We start from the raw sequence: 20,299 nt of genomic DNA, 5'->3' as shown, positions 1-20,299 counted from the left end.
TAAAGAGGACTGTGCAATGTAGGTTTTGAAGAAATATAATAAAGATGGACATCTTCTCACATTCGTGATGTGTGTGGTGGTTATCAGTCTGCTTTGCCTGTTTGCTGTCAAATGAGATATTGCTTAATGGGGTTGTGATTATTCTACTATATTCCTTAACTCTGAAAAATAATCCTGAGTTACTTTCCACATAGAAAAAAAGATAGAAGATTAGGTGGATCCTGGCTAGAGTCTTAGAGTAGGAAACAAGGAGAAGATACTGAAGGAGAGAAATAAGAGTAGAAAAAAAAAATGGAAGAAAGTGCTATGGGTACCTAAATAATAAACCAAAATTCAAAATGAAGGAAAGGTGACTGTCACCAACCCCAGGTTTAGCTGCTCATCGTTAAAGAATCCAATACTGAGAAACAAGTGTTGGGTAAAAGGAAAGAGCTTTATTGCAGAAGCTGGCAATCCTGGGGAGAAGGTTGACTCATGTCCCAAAGAACCAAATCCCCCATCCCCAGGTTTTGTTAAGAAGTTATGTAGGGAACAGAGGAAGGGGCTACATGCTGAGGAGAGTGTTGGGGGGGGGGGGGTGCATGATCAGCCCATGGACATTCTTCTGACTGGTTGGTGGTGAGGTAACTGGAAGTCAGCATCATCAACTTTCTGGTTCCAATTGGTCTGGGGTCTACATGCTTATGGGCAGCATACAGTTGGCTTCTTCCACCTGGTGGGGACTTCAGTATCTGCAAAATAGCTCAAATGATACGGCTCAGAATATTATCTACAGCCTTTGAGGAGGAATTAAAAGTCCTTGACTTTGTTTAATGGCTAAAGTATTATTATTTTGTCTTACATGACTGTTTTCCTTTGTTTTTGTATTTTCTCACTTCTAGGTTTAAAATTATTCTTTGCAACTCGGGGAAGGCCAAGGAGGCTAAAGGTTTTCTACAAACAACTACAAAGCAGGCAGAGGACATTGGGGTGGGGTGGGGTGGGGTGGGGAAGAGGGGCTGTTGAGGAAAGACCCCACAGGATCCTGCTCAGACACAACTAACTGAGATGTACTTTCCTGGAACTGATCCCTTGCAAGTGAACACACATGCACAAAAGAACACACAGAATTACTGTTTATGTTTTTCCTTGGGCGGCTCCCGAGGCATACTGAGGTTCCCAGGCTAGGGGTCGAATCAGAGCTGTAGCTGCTGGCCTACACCACAGCCACAGCAATGTGGGATCCGAGCCGAGTCTGCAACCTACACCACAGCTCATGGCAATGCCGGATCCTCAACCCACTGAGCAAGGCCAGGGATCGAACCCACAACCTCACGGTCCCTAGTGGGATTCGTTAACCACTGAGCCACGACGGGAACTCCCCTTTTTTCCTTATTTATCATATTTGTATGTAGCTACTGATTTTAAGCCTTAAATACTCAAGGTATGGAAAAGATTAGAGCACCAGGTCCCAATCAGGCAAGACACCTAGAGAAGCGGTGACATTACAGACGTTCCCTTAAATTAAAGGGACCCTGATTCCCTGGTCCAGGCGGCAAATGCTCTCAGCACAGCATCGCTTACCCTCCAGTTGAGGTGAAGACATTTACGACGTTCCCTATCTTGACGGAGCGGAGACTTATGGGCAATAGAGTCCTGGAGCTTGTCTGGCTCCCCGCTGCGGGCCCTGCCAGGCGGACTTCCGGCGCCCTGCTGTGTTTGTGCGCCTCGCCCTGGGTGCGTGTTCGCGCACGCGCACTAGCGCCGCGCCGCGCCGCGCCGCAGTCGCTTCCTGTCGGTGCACAGGTCACAGCTGTCCCTCGTTCCCAGTCTCTGGCCTCTGGCGGGCGAGGATTCCCGGCCTGCGGCCTGGGCCGGAGGAGTCTGGAGGGCGGCGGTGCAGGGGCGGCGGAGCCCGGGCAGACCGGCTTCAGCACGCGGGACACTGAGGCCCCCGAAGGCCGATTTGGGCTCCGGGAGGGAGTTCGCCTGAAGGGAGCCTGTGCTGTAGGCCCAGAACCGGCCCTTCGGGCCCAGCGGCCTCCAGAGGCGGAGAGAAGGAACCCAGGGAAAGGAGCTCGCCGGAGGAGCAGCCCCTGGCCCGGAGCCTCGGGAGCCCGGGGCGGGTCAGCGAGTCCCAGCGGAGTGAGTCGTGCGTCTGGGGGCCTCCGGGCGTTGGTCGACCCTGACACCAAAGCGGTGTTGAGGGGCGCTCTCCCCGGGCCACCCAAGAGAGCGAGCGAGAGAGTTTGACCGCTACCCGGAGATGGAGGGGGTGGCTGTCCCAGATGGGCGCTCCCTTGGGACTTGGGAGTTCTGGGTGTCCTGGGGGATTTGGGGCTACACACCCCTCCTCCTCTCGCCCTCTCGGGATTCCGCCGGGTCTCCAAAGGCCCATAGCACCTTGGTTTTCTAACCTAAGTGTCCGCTGACTCCCCTGGGTTCTGCCCTGTAGAACCCCACAGTGGGGTGCAGGATGAGTCTGCGAGGCGTCTGTCCTGCCTCCTCGGTTGAGGGTGGAGGAGATTGAGCATGAGAAGGGAGATACTTGTGCCAGGTCACCGGGTCTGTAGGTGGGATTGGTAACAGGACTCAAACTTCCAGGCCAGTGTTCTGTCCACTGTATTAGAGTTTTCTTAATTAAAAACTTTTAAAGTGCCGAGGTAGCCAAGTTCAGTCAGATAATGTACAGAACAATACTGTGCTTTGGTGCACAGTTATCCCACTTTTGAGCGCTCACATTCTGTTTCTGTGGAATCTTTGATTTTAAGCGATTTTTTTTTTTTTTTTGGTCTTTTTGCCATTTCTTGGGCCGCTCCTGCGGCATATGGAGGTTCCCAGGCTAGGGGTCCAATCGGAGATGTAGCCACCAGCCTACGCCAGAGCCACAGCAACGTGGCATCCGAGCCGCGTCTGCAACCCACACCACAGCTCACGGCAACGCCAGATCCTTTAACCCACTGAGCAAGGGCAGGGACCGAACCCGCAACCTCATGGTTCCTAGTCGGATTCGTTAACCACTGCGCCACGACGGGAACTCCCCTAGCGATTTTTTTTTTTTTTTTTAATTTTTATTTTTTGGGTTCTTGTGCCCAGGGCATGCGGAAGTTCCAGGGTCAGGGCTTGAACCCACACCACAGCAGTGACTGGAGCCACAGCAGTGACAACACCAGATCTTTAACCATTAGGGCACCAGCGAACTCCTTGATTTTAAGCAATTTAAAGAAACAGTAAGGAAATAGTTAAGCAGTGTTACAGGGGGATTTTTTTTTTTTTTTTTTTTGGCGCTTTCTATTTAATGGAGTCATCGTTTGTATTCAGTAATGGTAGTGACCTGATTGTGTTGTGTATTTCTCCTGTATGACCCTTTTAGCCTCTGTTCATATTCATAGGGTGTCATTTTATTGAGCTTTCTTGGGTGGTTTTCTTGTAGGATGTTACTGCTTAGTCAGGCCAGGTCACTCATAATTACAGTCACTTACTTCCTTTTCTCTAGGTCCACCTTGATAGCCTATGCTTTGCCAAGAGCAGCAGAAAATGAATGAACCCCAGGTGAGTTTTCCTGTCTGTGTATTTATTACCCCACTTTGTTTCGTAATGCATTTTAGGAGGTTTAGAAAGGTCCATGCTTTAAGAGGGAAAGGTAGAAATAGAGAAACTATGACAATCATGTAAAATACAGTTGTTAAAGGGTAGGTGGGCACTTAGACTTGATTGAATACAAGTCCGATTTATAGGGAGTAGGATACTTCAGGGCTATTCAAGTTGAGCTGCAAATAGCACTGATGTTCTTGGCAGTTAGAGATAAAGGAAAATGCTATCCATTATGTGATTTGTGTTGACTAATAAGAACCCATTTTTGTCGCTCATGGGTTTTAAAGATTTCCTAGGAAAGAACGTTTTTTGAAGTTGGTGTAATTGTGGCTAGCTCTCCCAATAACAGCCATGAAGTCATTGCAGTATATGGCTTATACTACTGCTTATCTAAGCAGAGGGCCAGCTGCCCAAGGGGAACTTGGTATGTGTGATTTTTCCAGGCTCCAGAGTATGTTGATCCTAGTAGACCCATTTCCATTTTTACTGTTCAGTCCAGGGACAAAATGTAAATCATGGAAAGGCCTGCTCATCCTTCACATGTTTCTGTCAGTGTGGTTTTGGGGTTGCACAGCCAACAATGCAGTAAAGGTGTCCTCACTCTCCATTCCCATTTCAGCTCTTCATGCCTGGGTTTTTTTCCTTCCATTCTCCGGAATCTGTTGGTAAAGATTAGCAGTGACTAACGATAGTCAAGTCCAGTGGGCATCTTCCACTCCTTAGCTCACGTGGCCCTTCATCTGCTTTTGACATCTGTTACCTCCAAACTCATGGAATCTCCTTTTTCTTGGCTTTTAACAAAGTTTGTATTTTTGTGCATATCTTTAAATGAGAAGAGGTCTTTTTTTTTTTTTTTTTTGGCATGTGGAAGTTTCCAGGCGAGGAATCAAACCTGAGCCATAGCAGCGTCCAAGCTGCTGCAGTGACAATGCCAGATCCTTAACCTGCTGGGCTATGAGAGAACTCCAATAAGGAGTCTTAAAAAGTGAGTGGAGGGGTTCATGTTGTGGCTCAGCAGGTTAAAAACCTGAGTAGTATCCACGAGGATGCAGGTTTGATTCCTGGCCTTGCTCAGTGGGTTAAGGATCTGGTGTTACCCTGAGCTGTTGTGTAGGTCAAAGATGCAGCTTGGATACAATGTGTCTATGGTACAGGCCAGCAAGCTGCAGCTCCTTTTCAACCCCTAGCCCGGGAACTTCCATATGCCGAAGGTGCAGCCCTAAAAAGAAAAAATAAAAAGCATTAAAAAAATTAAAAAATAAAAAGTGGGAGTTCCTGTCGTGGCTCAGCAGAATCTAATCTGACTACCATCCATAAGGACGCAGGTTTGATCCCTGGCCTCGCTCAGTGGGTTAAGGATCCAGCATTGCCGTGAGCTGTTGTGTAGGTCACAAACATGACTCAGATCCCACATTGCTGTGGCTGCGGTGTAGACCAACAGCTGCAGCTCCAGTTTGACCCGTAGCCTGGGAACCTCCATATGCCACGGGTGTGGGACCCCCCCCCAAAAAAAGGAAAGAAAAATGAAAAAATGGGTGGGGATAAGCCGCAAGACCATTTTTTTCTTAGTATAAATTATAGTTGATTTATAATGTGCCAGTTTCTGCTGTACAGCAAGGTGACCCAGTCAGACATACATATACATTCCTTTCTTGTTTTATCTTCTATCATGGTCTTTCCCAAGAGACTGTATTAATATATAATATTGATGTTCAAAATTTCACAACTTATAGAAATGTTTTTTGTTTTTTTCTTTTCAATGAAGATACAAATAGAATCCATACATTGCAGTTGGTTGATGAATCTGAGACTGTGTTGATTGCATTGCCATTGTTTTAACTTTCACATAATTTTTTCTGAACCACTTGAGAGAGGATATATGGTATGTCATGCTCCTTTGCCTGGTCATGTTTCAGTTATATTTCCTAAGATCAAGGGTATTTTCTTACATATGCTTGGCACATTTACTCAATTCAGGAAAGTTAACATTGATATAATACCATAATCTACAGTTCATCTTCCAGTTTTGCTGGTTTCCCCAGTAATTTCCTTTATAGCAATTTTTTTAAAATTTCTGATAGAGGATCAAGTCCAGGATTATGAATCGCATTTAGTTTTCATGCTTTTTGAGTCTGTTTAACATGGAGACGTTTCTCAATGCTACCATAATCATTGAAGAACATAGGCCAGTTCTTTTGTAGAATTCTTTGAATTTAGGTTTCCTTGATGTTTTTCCATGATTAGATTTGAATTGTGAATTTTTGACGGGAACACTACATGAACAGTGACTTTTCAAATTTATGAGCCAGCGTAGAGTCTCTTCTGGAGAAGTTCTCTGTGCACTTGAGAAGCATTGCCTGTTGCTCCCGGTGGATGGAGAGTTCTGTAAATGTCAGCCAGGTCAAGTTGGTAGAGAGAGCTGGGCAGGTGTGCTGTGCTGTCCTTGCTGACCTGCCTTCTTGTCCTCTGTCAGTCATGAGTCAGGGGAATTGAAATCTCCTGCAGTTGTGATTTGTCTGTTTCTCCTTGTAATTGTGTCAGGGTTTGCTTCATGAATTTCATTAAAAGATCCTTAAACATTTAAGATCACTATGTCCTCTTGATTAATTAACCACTTTGTCATTGTGAATTGGCTTCCCTTATCCTGGTACTAGTCTGTGCTGTGAAACAGAATGTCTGATATTTGTAAAGTCACTCCAACTTTCTTTGGAACATTGGCGGTGTGCAGTATCCAATTCTGTCCTTTTACTTTTTTTTGTCTTTTTTTTTTTTTGCTATTTCTTTGGGTCGCTCTCGCAGCATATGGAGGTTCCCAGGCTAAGGGTGGAATCGGAGCTGTAGCCACTGGCCTACGCCAGAGCCACAGCAACGCGGGATCCGAGCCGAGTCTGCAACCTACACCACAGCTCACGGCAACGCCGGATCCTTAACCCACGGAGCAAGGGCAGGGACCGAACCCGCAACCTCATTGTTCCTAGTCGGATTTGTTAACCTCTGCGCCACGACGGGAACTCCTGTCCTTTTACTTTTAAACCTATTCACTTCTTTTTCTATAAAGTACACCTCTTAGACACAACATATAGTTGGATCTTTTTTAAAAAATCCAATTTGACAATTTCTACCTATTATCTGCGGCGTTTAGACTATTTACATGTAATGTGATGATTGATATAACTGGTTAGGTTATAGTCTGTTGTCCTTATTTTCTATTTGTCCCATCTTTTTTCTCTTCCTTCCTTTCGATTGACTGTTTTTATGATTCCATTCTGTACCTTTTGTTAGGTTATTAGCTCTAACACTTGTTAATTACTTCATTGTTGCCTTAGGGTTTAGAGTATGTAAGTTTAGTTGATCATAGTTTATCTTCAAGTAATACACCATTTCACTTAGAGTAGGAGAAGCCACAGTTCCATTTCTCTCATCTTGGTCTTTACATTATTGTTGCATTTTATTTTCATAGGTAATACCAATCCCACAATACATTGTTATTTTTAATTAAACAGTTACTTTTCGAAGAGATTTAAGCAATGAGAGAAAATATGTAGTTTCCACTACTGGGGTTTCATTCCTTTGTGTACATCCACATTTTTATCTGTTGTCATTCTTCTTCTGCCCAAAGGACATTCTTTAACATTTCTTCTAGTTGGTAATGAGTTCTTTCAGCTCTTTCATGTCTGAAAAATGCCTTTATTTTGACCTCACTTTTTGGGGGGGCGGGGGGGGGGGGAAGGGGCTTGCTTCTGAGGCGTGTGGAAGTTCCCAGGCCAGGGACCAAAGCCTTGCCACCGCAGTGACAATGCCAGATCTTTAACTTGCTAAGCCACACAGGAACTCCATATTTTGTCTTCACTTTTAAAGGCATTATTGCTATTTTTTTCCCTCCATTACTTTAAATGTGCTCCTCCACCGTCTTCTTGCTTACGTTGTTTCTAAGAGCAATCTGATGTCATCCTCATCTTTGTTTCTCTGTGTATTACACATCTTTTTTTTTTTTCCTCGTGCTGCTTTTAAACTTTTCTCTCTCTTTTTTTTTTTAATCTTTTTTTTAGGGCTGCAGCCGAAGCATATGGAAGTTCCCAGGCTAGGGGTTGAGTCGGAGCTGTAGCTCCTGGCCTACACCACAGCCACAGCAACGCAGGATCCTTAACCCACTGAGCGAGGCCAGGGATGGAACCTGTGTCCTCATGGATGCTAGTCAGATTGTTTCCATTAAGCCATGACGGGAGCTCCTAAACTTTTCTCTTTATCACTGATGGTTAGCCATTTGAATGTGATAGGCCTTGGTGAGGGCAGGCCTCATTTTATTGTGCTCCACGAGCATTTCTTTTTTACAAACTGAAGTTCCGTGGCAGCCCTGCATCAAGCAAGTCTGATGGCGCCATTTTTCCGACAGCATTTGCTCACTCTGTGCCTCTGTTACATTTTGGTAATTCTCACAATATTTCAAACTTTTTCATTATTGTTATGTTTGTTATGATAATCTGTGATCAGTGATCTTGGTGTTATTATTGTAATTGTTTTGGCATTTTTTAGCAATAACGGGTTTTTTTTGTCTTTTTTTTGTCTTTTTAGGGCTGCATCTGTGGCATATGGAGGTTCCCAGGCTAGAGGTCCAGCTGGAGCTGTAGCCACCAGCCTATGCCAGAGCCACAGCAACACCAGATCCAAGCCGCGTCTGCGACCTACACCACAGTTCACAGCAACTCCAGATGCTTAACCCACTGAGCAAGTTCGGGGATGGAACCCATGACTTCATGGTTCCTAGTCAGATTCGTTTCCTCTCCGCTATGACGGGAATTCCAATAAAGTATTTTTTAGTTAAGGTATCTACTTTTTTGTTAAATACAAACTTAATAGAATATTACAAACTTAGTAGACTACAGTGTAGTGTAAACGTAACTTTCATATGCACTGGGAAATCAAAAAATTCATGTGACATGCCTTATTACGATATTTGCTTTATTGTGGTGGTCTGGAACCCAACCCGTAATATCTCCCAGGTCTGATTGTATTGCTTTCTCTATATTTCTGTGCTGGGAAATCATGAACTTCTTGAATCTGTGTTGTTCATGATTTTCATCATCCTTGGGAAAATTTTGACCATTATTTCTTCAGATATTTCTTTTCTCCCCCCACCTCTTCCTTCAGTGATTTCTGTTCCCTATATATTAGGTTACTTTAAATTATCCTACAACTCCCTGATGTTCTTTATTTTCTATTCTTGCTTCTCTGTGTTTCATTTTATGTAGCTTCTATTGCTATGTCTTCTTCTTATTTATTTATTTATTTTTTTAATGGCTGCACCCTTGGCATATGGAAATTCCCAGATCAAGGATTGAATCTGAACCATAGCTGCAACCTACACTGCAGCACAGCAACACTAGATCCTTTAGCCCACTGTGAGAGGCTGGGGATTGAACTCCAGCTCTGTCTTCCCATTCACTTGTTCCTTTCCTGCAGTGCTGCTAATCTAGTCCACTGTAAATTTCACCTCAAGAAAATATTGTAAGTTTTTTTCTGTAGAAGTTCAATTTGAGTCTGTTTAAGTATCTTCCCTGTCTCTATTGAAATATTTTGAATGTACAGAATACAGTTATAAACCATTTTAATGTTTTCTGCTAATTGTAACATCTACGTCATGTCTAGGCCCATTTCAGCTGATTGATTTTTTTTTTTTTAAATGAGTTGTACTTTCCTATCCATTTACCCCAATTTGTCAATTCTTTCTCCTAAACTCTGTCTCAGTTTCACCTCCCTGCTCCATGGGTGGAAACTCTCAGGGCAGTAGCTGTTGGGCTCACTTTGTTTATTTCCTGTCTCTCATGAATTACTGCCCTTCACTGCCTTATGATCAGTGTCTTGAAAACCATAGTTTTGTGTATTTTGAGTCACAGTTAGAAAGCCTTTCCCCACATTGAAGTTATGGAGAAATTCACCCATGGGTTGTTGGGGTTTTTTTTGTTTGTTTGTTTGTTTTCCTGTGTAGTGTCATTTTTTACTTTTAGATCACTGATCCATTTGGAGTTTATTTTTTTGTGGTATAAGAAATGGATGCAGTCTTATCCATATTCATAAAGCTATCAATTGTTCTAACATCATTTATTGAGTCAGTTCTGCTGATTATTATGATTTTTTTTTTTTTTTTTGCTTTTTAGGGCTGCACCCGTGGCATATGGAGGTTCCCAGGCTAGGGGTTCAATCGGAGCTACAGCTGCCAGCCTACACCACAGCCACAGCAATGCAGGATCCAAGCCACTTCTGCGACCTACACCACAGCTTATGGCAACGCTGGATCCTTAACTCACTGAGCGAGGCCAGGGATCCAACCCGTAACCTCGTGGTTCCTAGTCGGATTCGTTTCTGCTGCACCACTGTGGGAACCCCATGATTATTATGATTTTATAAATCATATATCTTACTAATACATAATCCTCAAGTCTGTTTCAGTAGACTTTGTGCTCTATTCCATTGGTCTCTCTCCATTGATGTATCGGAACCAAACTGTATCTACTAACTGTAGAGTCTCTGTATAAAATCTGGTGGTATTAGGCCCACTTCATTGTTTCTTTTTGGAGATTTTCCTAGCTGTTCTTGATTTTTGTCCCCCCTCATTGGAACTTTAGTGTCAGCTTGTCTAGTTCCAGGAAAAAGCTTTTTGCTGTTTTTGTTGTGATTGCATATTTATGAAGTAGTTTAGGGTAACCGACATCTTTGTGTTAAGTTGACTTGTCCAAGAACAAGGAGAATCATTGCATTTGTTCAGGTCTACTTCTCTGTTTCTCAGGAGTGTTTTAAATTTTTTCTAGTATAGATTCTGTACATTTCTTGTTAAGTAATGCTATTGTTACTTTCTGTCTCTACGTTTCTGACAGCTCTAAGTGCCTCATGTAGATGGAATCCTACAGTTTTTGTCCTTTTGTAACTGGCTTATTTCACTCAGCATAATGTTCTTAAAGTTCATCCATGTGGCAGTATGTGACAGAACTTCTTGCATTTTTAAGGCAGAATCATATTCCATTGTGAATAAATCTTTTTTAAAAAATCTCTTTGTCTTTTTTAGGGCTGCACCTGTGGCATATGGAGGTTCCCAAGCCAGGGATCAAATCAGAGCTCTAGCTGCTGGCTTACTCCACAGCCACAGCAACGCAGGATCTAAGCCATGTCTGTGACCTACACCACAGCTCACAGCAATGCCGGATCCTTAACCCACTGAGCGAGGCCAGGGATCGAACCCACATCCTCATGGATGCTAGTCGGGTTAATTAACCACTGAGCCACGACAGGACCTCCCCATTGTGTATATATCACATTTCGCTTGCTCAACCATTCATCCATAGTTGGACACTTGGGTTATTTCCACGTTTTAGCTATTGTTAATAATGCCACTATGAACCTAGGTGTGCAGATATAGATATCTCTTCTGATATGCAATACCTATGGTCACCACTGCCTTTTGAACCTCATACCTCACTGCAGTGGGTTGGTGGACAAGGTTAAGCTGCTCAGGTTGATTTATGGCGAGAGTAGTTTTCTAAGAGTTGCTTTAAGAAAAATGTCCATGTCCAACATGGGGAGAATTGACTCTTTGTCTGCTTTTGCCTGAAGTGGACTTGGATTGGTGTCCTCTCTGGTTTATCCTCCGTCCCCATCAGCAGTTTTCTGTTTGGACAGTGACTGTGTGGTCACCCTGATTGCCGGGGTCTGGAGTGTGTGGGCCCCAGTGCCCATGGCCAGAGGGTTCTTGGCAGAGTCAGTGTGCACCTGGCCACTATGTACTGAGAACAGGAAACCTCTCAACCTGAGCATTTGGTCCTGGGGTTAATGTCTCTGTCAGCTGGTCACTCTGATGCTGTGGGAACTCAGGTTCTCCTGATGGGCCTGGAGATCTCCCAGGGCTCTGGTGGCGAGTCTGCTGTTCACTTTTGCTGCCGCCCAACATCTGCCTGTGCGTGAAGTATGCTCCATGGTCCTGGTTTTTCATCTGCTCGATTCCTTGAACCAGGAATCTCCTCAAAGAAATTGCTGTTCTTGATAACTTATGTGTTCCAGTGCTTTTATGAGAATTACTTTTATGTTTCTTTTGAATTGGGCTTTTTGGGGTTTTGTCTTGTTTGTGAGGCAGAAAAGTAATTTGTATGTTCTTTTACTCTCTTGAATTAGAAGCAACTCTTCCTGTGAAAAAGCTGTCCCGAAGAAATTGCCTTGTGGACTTCCCTGGGGAAGGTTAAGGATATGGTGGTGTCACTGCTGTAGCTCGGGTCACTGCTGTGTGTGGGTTTGATCCCTGTCCTGGGAACTTCCAAATGCCATGAGTGTGCCTCCTTCCCCCCTCAAAAAGAAAGTATCTTCTTGGTCTCTGCCCTTTGCCAACCTCTTAAATGTTGATACTGTTTCAGTGTTTACTGTGGGTACTTTTTACTCTGCATCACCTTCTTTCCCCCTGAATCATGTAGGATACCCACCTGCGCCTGTGAAGCCTAATCTGCTGACATAAAATTAAACTGGTTTGTCTCTGTCTTGTTAGACTGCTCACTACCTTGTATATGTCACTCTAGTAATACCTCAGGCATTCATTCCAGCAACACATTTTCATTGCTCCAAGAATGAGGTGTAAGAGTTAATACTTGAAGGAAGAAGAAAACCTAGCCATGCAGATAGCTCCTGGTAGCTGGCTGTGAGAGTGGAGGGGTCAGAGGATGAAAGAGCTCAGATGGGATGGCCTGAGTCCCAGGGTGCACCAGTGTGAATAGGTCCGGGGGTGGGAGACCCAGCCAGCAGAGGCGAGTGAAGAGAATGACAATGAACGAAATGCATGTGTTCATTTACCCAGTGTGTCTTCACCAGGCTGTAAGCTTTTTGAGAGCAGGAATGTGATTTCATTATCATATATACCCCAGAACTCATATACTTCAGTCACAAAATTGCAACTTTTTTGATTTGAAGTTTTGGGAGAGGGGTTGTTTCTTTTATTTTCTTTTCTTTTGGACACATTAAGGAACCCAAGGACAATGTGTTTCCAATATGATTTCTTCTCCTTCCACAGTCTGTAACAAAAATGAAGTTTTCAGTGTTTATAGATAACTTTCCCGGTGAGCTGGATAAGCTTTTGGCCCCGTGTGTCTGCTCCACCTCACTCAATCCAGTCATGGTGCCGTTATAGGAGCCAGTGTCATTCAAGGATGTGGCTGTGGATTTCACCCAGGAGGAGTGGCGGCAGCTGGATGCTGATGAGAAGACCACCTACCGGGACGTGATGCTAGAGAACTACAGCCACCTGGTCTCTGTGGGTGAGGAGAGCCTGCCTTCTGAGTTGCTGCTCTGTGGGGGCTTCCAGTTTAAGGACTTTATGCTCACCTTTGAAGAAATCAATCATAAGACCATTTAATTCCTTTTGAGCACTAGATCAAGTATTTGTATCTTTGCTTATTTATCAAAAGGTTCTAATTTTGATAAGTTGCAAAATAGGCACTCTCTGTGCAGTTTCTGAGGCAGCACCTTCTACTCAGAGATGTGAAGCCCAGCAGCCGGTCCAATCTGCTCTTTCTCATCCACAGGGTACGACAGCACCAAACCCAATGTGATCATCAGGTTGGAGCAGGGGGAGGAGCCTTGGGTAGCAGACAGTGAACTCCCTCAGCAATGTCATCCAGGTGAGGTAGTGGAGTAGGACATTTGTGAATGGTCACAGTGGTCCTTTGGAGTGACCTCAGATGCCTTAAGGTATACTTCCCAGTGCCCAGATATTACTTGCCTCTACCATGTGTACACAAGCTCCCTTCCTGATTTTACACCAGGCTTTCATTTTAAGACTCCTGTTTTCCACGACGGAGAATGCTTTCTTTCTCTCTTTCTCTCATATTGTCTGTAACTTACCTTCTCCCTGTTATTACAGAATTCCTTTGATTTCAGCACTCAAAGTCTGACAGAAAAGTTAACTGGAGATTTTCCTAGTCATTCTTTTTATTGCATCAAATCTGTAGATTACCTTGGATAGTATGGCCATTGTTAAAGCTATTTTAAAATTTAAGAGAAGGTGGAGTTCCCGTCGTGGCTCAGCGGTTAACAAATTCAACTAGGAACCATGAGGTTGCAGGTTCGATCCCTGGGCTTGCTCAGTGGGTTAACAATCTGGCATTGCCGTGAGCTGTGGTGTAGGTTGCAGACGCAGCTCTGATCCTGCATTGCTGTGGCTCTGGCGTAGGCTGACAGCTATAGCTCCAATTGGACCCCTAGCCTGGGAACCTCCATATGCCATGGGAGTGGCCCAAGAAATGGCAATAAGACCAAAAAAAAAAAAAAAAATTTAAGAGGAGAGCTTCAACAAGCTGGGAATAAATATGATAAATACTTAAAGCTTCTGCCCAAAATAGATAGGTTATGAGAACAGCCCATACTGGAAATCAGATTGAGTGAATAACAGTGTGTTCACACTTTTGGTTAGAGTGAGCAGGGCAGAGCCTAGGCTTCCTGGAGTAGAAGGTGTTTTTGGAAGATGAATACAATGCTAGTTTGAATATATATTGTGAATCTAGGTAATGAAAAATCTTACTGATAAATGATAAGTTTGCCTTTTTTCTATTGATGTTTGGGTTTTTGTTTTTGTTTTTTGTCTTTTTGCCTTTTCTAGGGCCGCTCGCGCAGTATATGGATGTTCCCAAGCTTGGGGTCGAAGTGGAGCTGTTGCCACCAGCCTATACCAGGGCCACAGCAATGCGGGATCTGAGCCAAGTCTGCGAACTACACCACAGCTCACGGCATTGCTGGATCCTTAACCCACTGAGTAAGGCCAGGGATCGAACCTGCAACCTCCTGGTTCCCAGTCGGATTCATTAACCACTGTGCCATGACGGGAGCTCCTGTTTGGGGGTTTAAGCACAGGGATGTTGTAGATTTCTGAGCACAGAGTTGTCACTGTTGCATTGAATATGGATGACAGCAACTAAAAATAGTTCAGAGGATCCAAAAACTTGTGTTACATAGAAATAAAAGTTGATACTGTATGAGTCTACTTTAAGAATCTGGTATCGAAGATTTTATATCACATGAAATTGAGGGGGGTGGGAATTCTTTGTTTGTATTCAGAATTAAGTTATAGTATTATGTCAGGAACTTGATGAGTTTTCAGTAAATTTAAGTCAGCAGATTGAAAGAAAATTCACAGAGAACTTAAATGAACATTAGTTTTGTGTCACTGTTCTAAGCATTTAACACATAAGAACTAATGTGGTCTTTGCCCAGCCCTGCATTTTAGGAACTATTGTCCACATTTCAGGTGAGTGATACTGCATCACAGTTAAGTGTTATGCCAGGGACCCCCATCCTGTGATGTGTTGGAGTTGGGGTTGGAGTGGGGAGTTGCAGTGCTCATAACCACTCTGCTTTGTTGTGCAGGCAAGTCACTTAGTGTTAAGTGAGACCACAGAACATTCCAGAGGGCTGAACTTAGTGGAGAGATTGGTCTGCCTTACATTTCTTTCAGACATTTATATGCCTAGGTCTTTCCCTCCAGGTCAGTGTGAGTCAGGGTTGAGGGAGTTGGGTCCCTGGTTCTGGCACTATCTCTAATCTTGAGGACATTATTTAGAATGGTTTCTGGATTTATGTGCAGAATAGAAATTATAAGTTGCAATCTGTTTCTCCCACGTGTGATCCACTCTTGAATATTTCCTTTGAATGTACACCTAGTCATTGTTTTGTTCTCTCACTAATCCTATTTGCTCTAAGTCCTCCCATTGCTTTCTGGTGCCAGCACTCTTTCAAGACTGTGTTCTCTTCTCATCATTCTTGGATTTTATTTCACCTTTTCTACCAAAGTTTTGAATATATATATGTAAATATGTGTATATATGTATGTGTGTATATATATATATTTATTTATTTATTTTTTTTTTTTTTTGTCTTCTTAGGGCTGCTCCCATGGCTTATGAAAGTTCCCAGACTCGAATCAGAGCTGCAGCTGCTGGCCTATGCCACAGCCACAGCAACATGGGGTCCGAGCCACATTTGTGACTTACATCACAGCTCACAGCAGTGCCAGATCCTTAACCCACTGGAGCAAGGCCAGGAATTGAACCCAAGTCCTCATGAATACTGGTTTGCTACTGCTGAACCATGATGGGAACTCCTTAACATATTTTTAAAGTAACAGGTACTTGTGTTCAGTTTGAATTACTCTCCCTTTTTCTTCTACCTCTTTTCCACTCTCACCCCTTTCTCATTCCCCCCCCACCCCATGTGTCTTATCTGTCCTGTGTGACAAACCAAGAGGGAAAGAAGACTATACACTTGTAATTATTTTTATTTCTGGAGATTGTCCCTAAAGCCAGAGTTAAACCTACCACAGTTCCTTGAGTACTGTTCTCATTATGTAACTGGTATGTTGAGATTCATAAGGTTTGTTTAATTTTATCCCCTTTTAGAAGAAGTCTGGAAAGTTGATGACCTGATAGAGATAATCCAAGAACATGAAGACGAATGTTCAAACCAAGCTGTTTCTATCAACAGCAGAACCCCGATTGAAGAAAAAGAGAATGCATTTGATAAAATGTATAGCATGGAAACAAGCCTTGTTCCTTCAAGCGTACTCTCTCATAATTGTGTCTCATGTGGAAAGACTTTGGAATCTGCTTCAGAATTAATTATTAGTGATGGAAGCTATGCAAGAAAAAAACCTAATGAGTGTAGTGAATGTGGGAAAACATATGATGGAGGGAAACTCTATGAATTTCATCAAAACAGGGAAACCTGTTCTCAGAATGAAGAAAGTATTCAGAAAATTAATATTTTGGAGAAACCCTTTGAATATAATGAATGCACAGAAGCCTTAGGCAAAGAAGCCGTTTTCATTACTCATAAGAGAGCTTATATAGGGGAAAAGCCCTATGAGTGGAGTGATTCTGGCCCAGACTTCATCCAGATGTCAAATTTTAGTGTATACCAGAGATCACAAATGGAATTGAAGCCCTTTGAATGCAGCGAATGTGGAAAATCCTTCTGTAAAAAGTCAAAATTCATTATACATCAGAGGGCTCACACAGGAGAGAAACCTTATGAATGTAATGTATGTGGGAAATCCTTCAGCCAAAAAGGGACCCTCACTGTTCATCGGAGATCACACTTAGAGGAGAAGCCCTATAAATGTAATGAGTGTGGGAAAACGTTCTGTCAGAAGTTACATCTCACTCAACACCTGAGGACTCATTCAGGCGAGAAACCCTATGAATGTAATGAATGTGGGAAAACCTTCTGCCAAAAGACACATCTCACCTTACACCAGAGAAATCATTCAGGAGAGAGGCCCTATCCATGTAACGAGTGTGGGAAATCCTTTTCACGCAAGTCAGCCCTCAGTGACCATCAGAGAACGCACACAGGAGAGAAACTTTATAAATGTAATGAGTGTGGGAAATCCTACTACCGAAAATCTACCCTCATTACACATCAGAGAACTCACACAGGAGAGAAACCCTATCAGTGTAGTGAATGTGGGAAATTCTTTTCTCGGGTGTCATACCTCACTATCCATTATAGAAGTCATTTAGAGGAGAAGCCCTATGAATGTAATGAATGTGGCAAGACCTTCAATCTAAATTCGGCCTTCATTAGACATCGGAAAGTTCACACAGATGAGAAACCCCACGAATGTAGTGAGTGTGGAAAGTTGTCATATCTCACTGACCATCACACAGCCCATTTAGGAGAGAAACCCTATGAATGTAGTGAGTGTGGAAAAACCTTCCTTGAAAATTCAGCCTTCAGTGGGCTCCAGTCACTTCCCAAAGGAGAGAAATCCTATGAGTGTAATATATGTGGAAAATTGTTTTCTGAGTTGTCGTACTATACAATACATTATAGGAGTCATTCAGAAGAGAAGCCCTATGGATGTAATGAATGTGGGAAAACCTTCTCCCACAACTCATCCCTCTTTAGACATCAAAGAGTACATACAGGAGAGAAACCCTACGAGTGTTATGAATGTGGGAAGTTTTTCTCTCAGAAGTCTTATCTCACTATACATCATAGAATTCATTCAGGAGAGAAGCCCTACGAGTGCAGTAAGTGTGGAAAAGTTTTCTCTCGGATGTCAAACCTCACCGTACACTATAGAAGCCATTCAGGAGAGAAGCCCTATGAATGTAACGAATGTGGGAAAGTCTTTTCTCAGAAGTCATACCTCACTGTACATTATAGGACTCATTCAGGAGAGAAGCCCTATGAATGTAATGAATGTGGGAAAAAATTCCACCACAGATCAGCTTTCAATAGCCATCAAAGAATTCACAGGAGAGGGAATATGAACGTACTTGACGTGGGAAGTCTCCTCTGACGTCAAATCTCATTTTAGAAAACCCTCTGCACATAATGAGTATGGGAAATCCAGTTGGGAGTCACATATCACTGAGAGTTCATGTGAGGCAAAGCATTTAGGCATTAGATTGAGTTTAATCTGATTTTTCACAGAGGAGTATCCCTAAAAGTGCAGCAAGAAGCAAAGCCTTTAGGAAGACCCTACAACTTGTTGGACACTAGGCAATTTATACAAGAGTGAAACTATATAAATATTTAATATTTATTTTGGATTCCAATTATATTTACATATCAGGGAATCATGCCAAGTCAAAATCTATCAAGGTGATGAATGTGGAAACATGTTGTTTTGAAAATTATTATACCAAAAGCCATATTTCTGATATAAAATCAAATGTTTATAAGAAAGGTATCAGAAGCTCTTAGCTCTGAAATAAACCCTCATTGCAGACAATGAAGTTTTAAAATCTTTGGGAGTCCATAATGAGGACAGTAGCATTAAGTACATATATGGCAATTTCTTTCATGTTTCAAAATGTGGTTGATAGTACTTCTATGCAATTCTATGCAATTTGGATTTGAATGATTTTTGAAAAGGCAGTATTCTTGAGTATTAAGATGGCAAAACATTAAGGTAGAATATATTGTTGGTGAGTTGTTTGATAAGTACAAAATAGTACATAATTTTATATTTAGAGGCATTTACAAATGAGTTTTTAGTGAGTGCTTCATCAGTAGAGGAGCCAGTGACCTTTGTGAAGTTTCCAACTGCATTTGAGCAAAAATATTTTTAAAATGCTATTTTCATAAACTATGCATAGATCATAGTCGGTTCAGTGAAGGACAGCTCTACTGCTCATACTCTGTAAGATATGTCCAGCTCTCCTGCCACTCATTTTTAACCCATAGGTTTAAGTGTGCACTCTGCCACTGTCATGTAATTCAGAAATCTTATTTGTGCTTTTATTTGATTTGAATACAGTGTCATCATTTTGTACACTGCCTCTTATTCCCAATATTTTGGAACAAATTGTAAATACAAGTTTCTAGCAGACATTTTCAGTTGATTAGCTCCGATGTCCTTTCTCCCTGATTACTTGCTGTAAGAGTTCAGGTATCTACCATTTCTTCACATGACACAGAGGGTAAATCCTGAGTAATCTAAAACCAATCATGATAATTTCATTCTAATTGCCAGAAACCCATTTATAGTGGTTACACGACCAGTTCCCTGAGCCGAAAAAAACAAATGTGTTCTGGATTCTGGAAAAAAGATAGATAAAAACAGTGATCAAATGGATCTTACTCCAGGAATGTGAGAGTATTTTAATAATAAAATGCCAATCATTGTAATATATCACTCTGAAGAAGAGTATTCTAGTATGCGGGGTCCATTTGTGTTCTTAGTTCTATGGGTAGAAAGGAACGTACCCTTTTTTTTGGGTAAAGAATATCTTAAACTACAACAGCATATCAGAAGGTGAAGATGAAAATTTCTCCCAAGATCAAAAAACTAGATGATGGTACCTGCTGTCACTAGTTTTTATTCAGTATTGTGCTGAAGAACCTAGCCAGAAGAGTAAGGGGGGAAGAAGAGAATGAAAAGGCTTATGGATTAGAAAAAAATAAAACTTTTACTTTCAGATAACATGATTTTGGTACATAGAAAATCCTGGGGAATATACAGATAACTGGAACTGAGTAAATTTAGCAGAATCCCTGCACACAAGGTCCTTGTGCAAAACTTGGTTTTTAATATACCAGCAGTGAACACAAAATGAGTAGTTTTAAAGCAATACCACTTAGAGTAGTATCAGAAATCCTTAAGTGCCTGGGGGGGGGGGAAATGACCTAACACTGTATTTTCAAGAATTGTATCCAGAAAAAAAATTACAGAACAATGAGCTGTATATATCCTGTTCATTGATTCCAGGACAGTCTTAAAAGGTGTCTGTTTTCCCCAAATTAATTTGCATATTTGATGTAACCTTAAAATCCAACAAGTTTTTTTTTACTGGAAATTCTGAATTTCATATAAAAATTCTAAAGACCAAGAGTCAAAGCTATCTTCTAGAATAGAACTAGAGGGAGTTCCCATCATGGTGCAGTGGTTAACAAATCCGACTAGAATAGAACTAGAGAACTTCTAGTGCCAGACATCAAGAGTTGTAGTAAAGCCCAAATGTGGTATTGATACAAAGATAAGTTGACCAGTGGAACAAAATAAAGGTTCCAGAAACAGCCACACATAATTCACTCACTTTTGGGAAAGGTGATAATAAAATGTGGGAAAGGCTGTTCTCTCCAGTAAGTGCTTTGTCAAGTTTTGTGATTTAATAGAAAATGGAAAAATCAAATTGAGATGGAATGCAGTTTTGAGTATGAAATGTGAAATAAAGCTTTGAAGTTCTCTTTGTGG

The 20,299-nt window shown here is 42.3% G+C and overlaps 1 protein-coding gene across 2 annotated transcripts; it reads left to right on the top strand.

The window, feature by feature from the left end:
- Nucleotides 1–1,986: 1,986 nt before the first annotated feature.
- Nucleotides 1,987–20,299, top strand: RBAK (RB associated KRAB zinc finger). 2 transcript variants are annotated; one of them, XM_047779475.1, is made up of 5 exons: nt 1,987–2,124; nt 3,476–3,531; nt 12,734–12,860; nt 13,128–13,223; nt 15,993–20,299. In XM_047779475.1, the coding sequence occupies exons 2-5, from the start codon at nt 3,493–3,495 to the stop codon at nt 17,897–17,899; spliced, it is 2,169 nt and encodes a 722-aa protein (XP_047635431.1). In that variant the 5' UTR covers nt 1,987–2,124; nt 3,476–3,492; the 3' UTR covers nt 17,900–20,299. The 2 variants fall into 2 exon arrangements, with proteins under 2 accessions (XP_047635431.1, XP_047635432.1); XM_047779476.1 differs by lacking the exons at nt 1,987–2,124; nt 3,476–3,531; nt 12,734–12,860; nt 13,128–13,223 and adding an exon at nt 15,663–15,721.

The sequence above is a fragment of the Phacochoerus africanus genome, chromosome 5 (assembly GCF_016906955.1).
Source record: "Phacochoerus africanus isolate WHEZ1 chromosome 5, ROS_Pafr_v1, whole genome shotgun sequence".
Lineage (NCBI taxonomy): Eukaryota > Metazoa > Chordata > Mammalia > Artiodactyla > Suidae > Phacochoerus > Phacochoerus africanus.
Note: the sequence above shows the minus strand (reverse complement) of the source record. Positions and strands in the feature narration are given on the sequence as shown.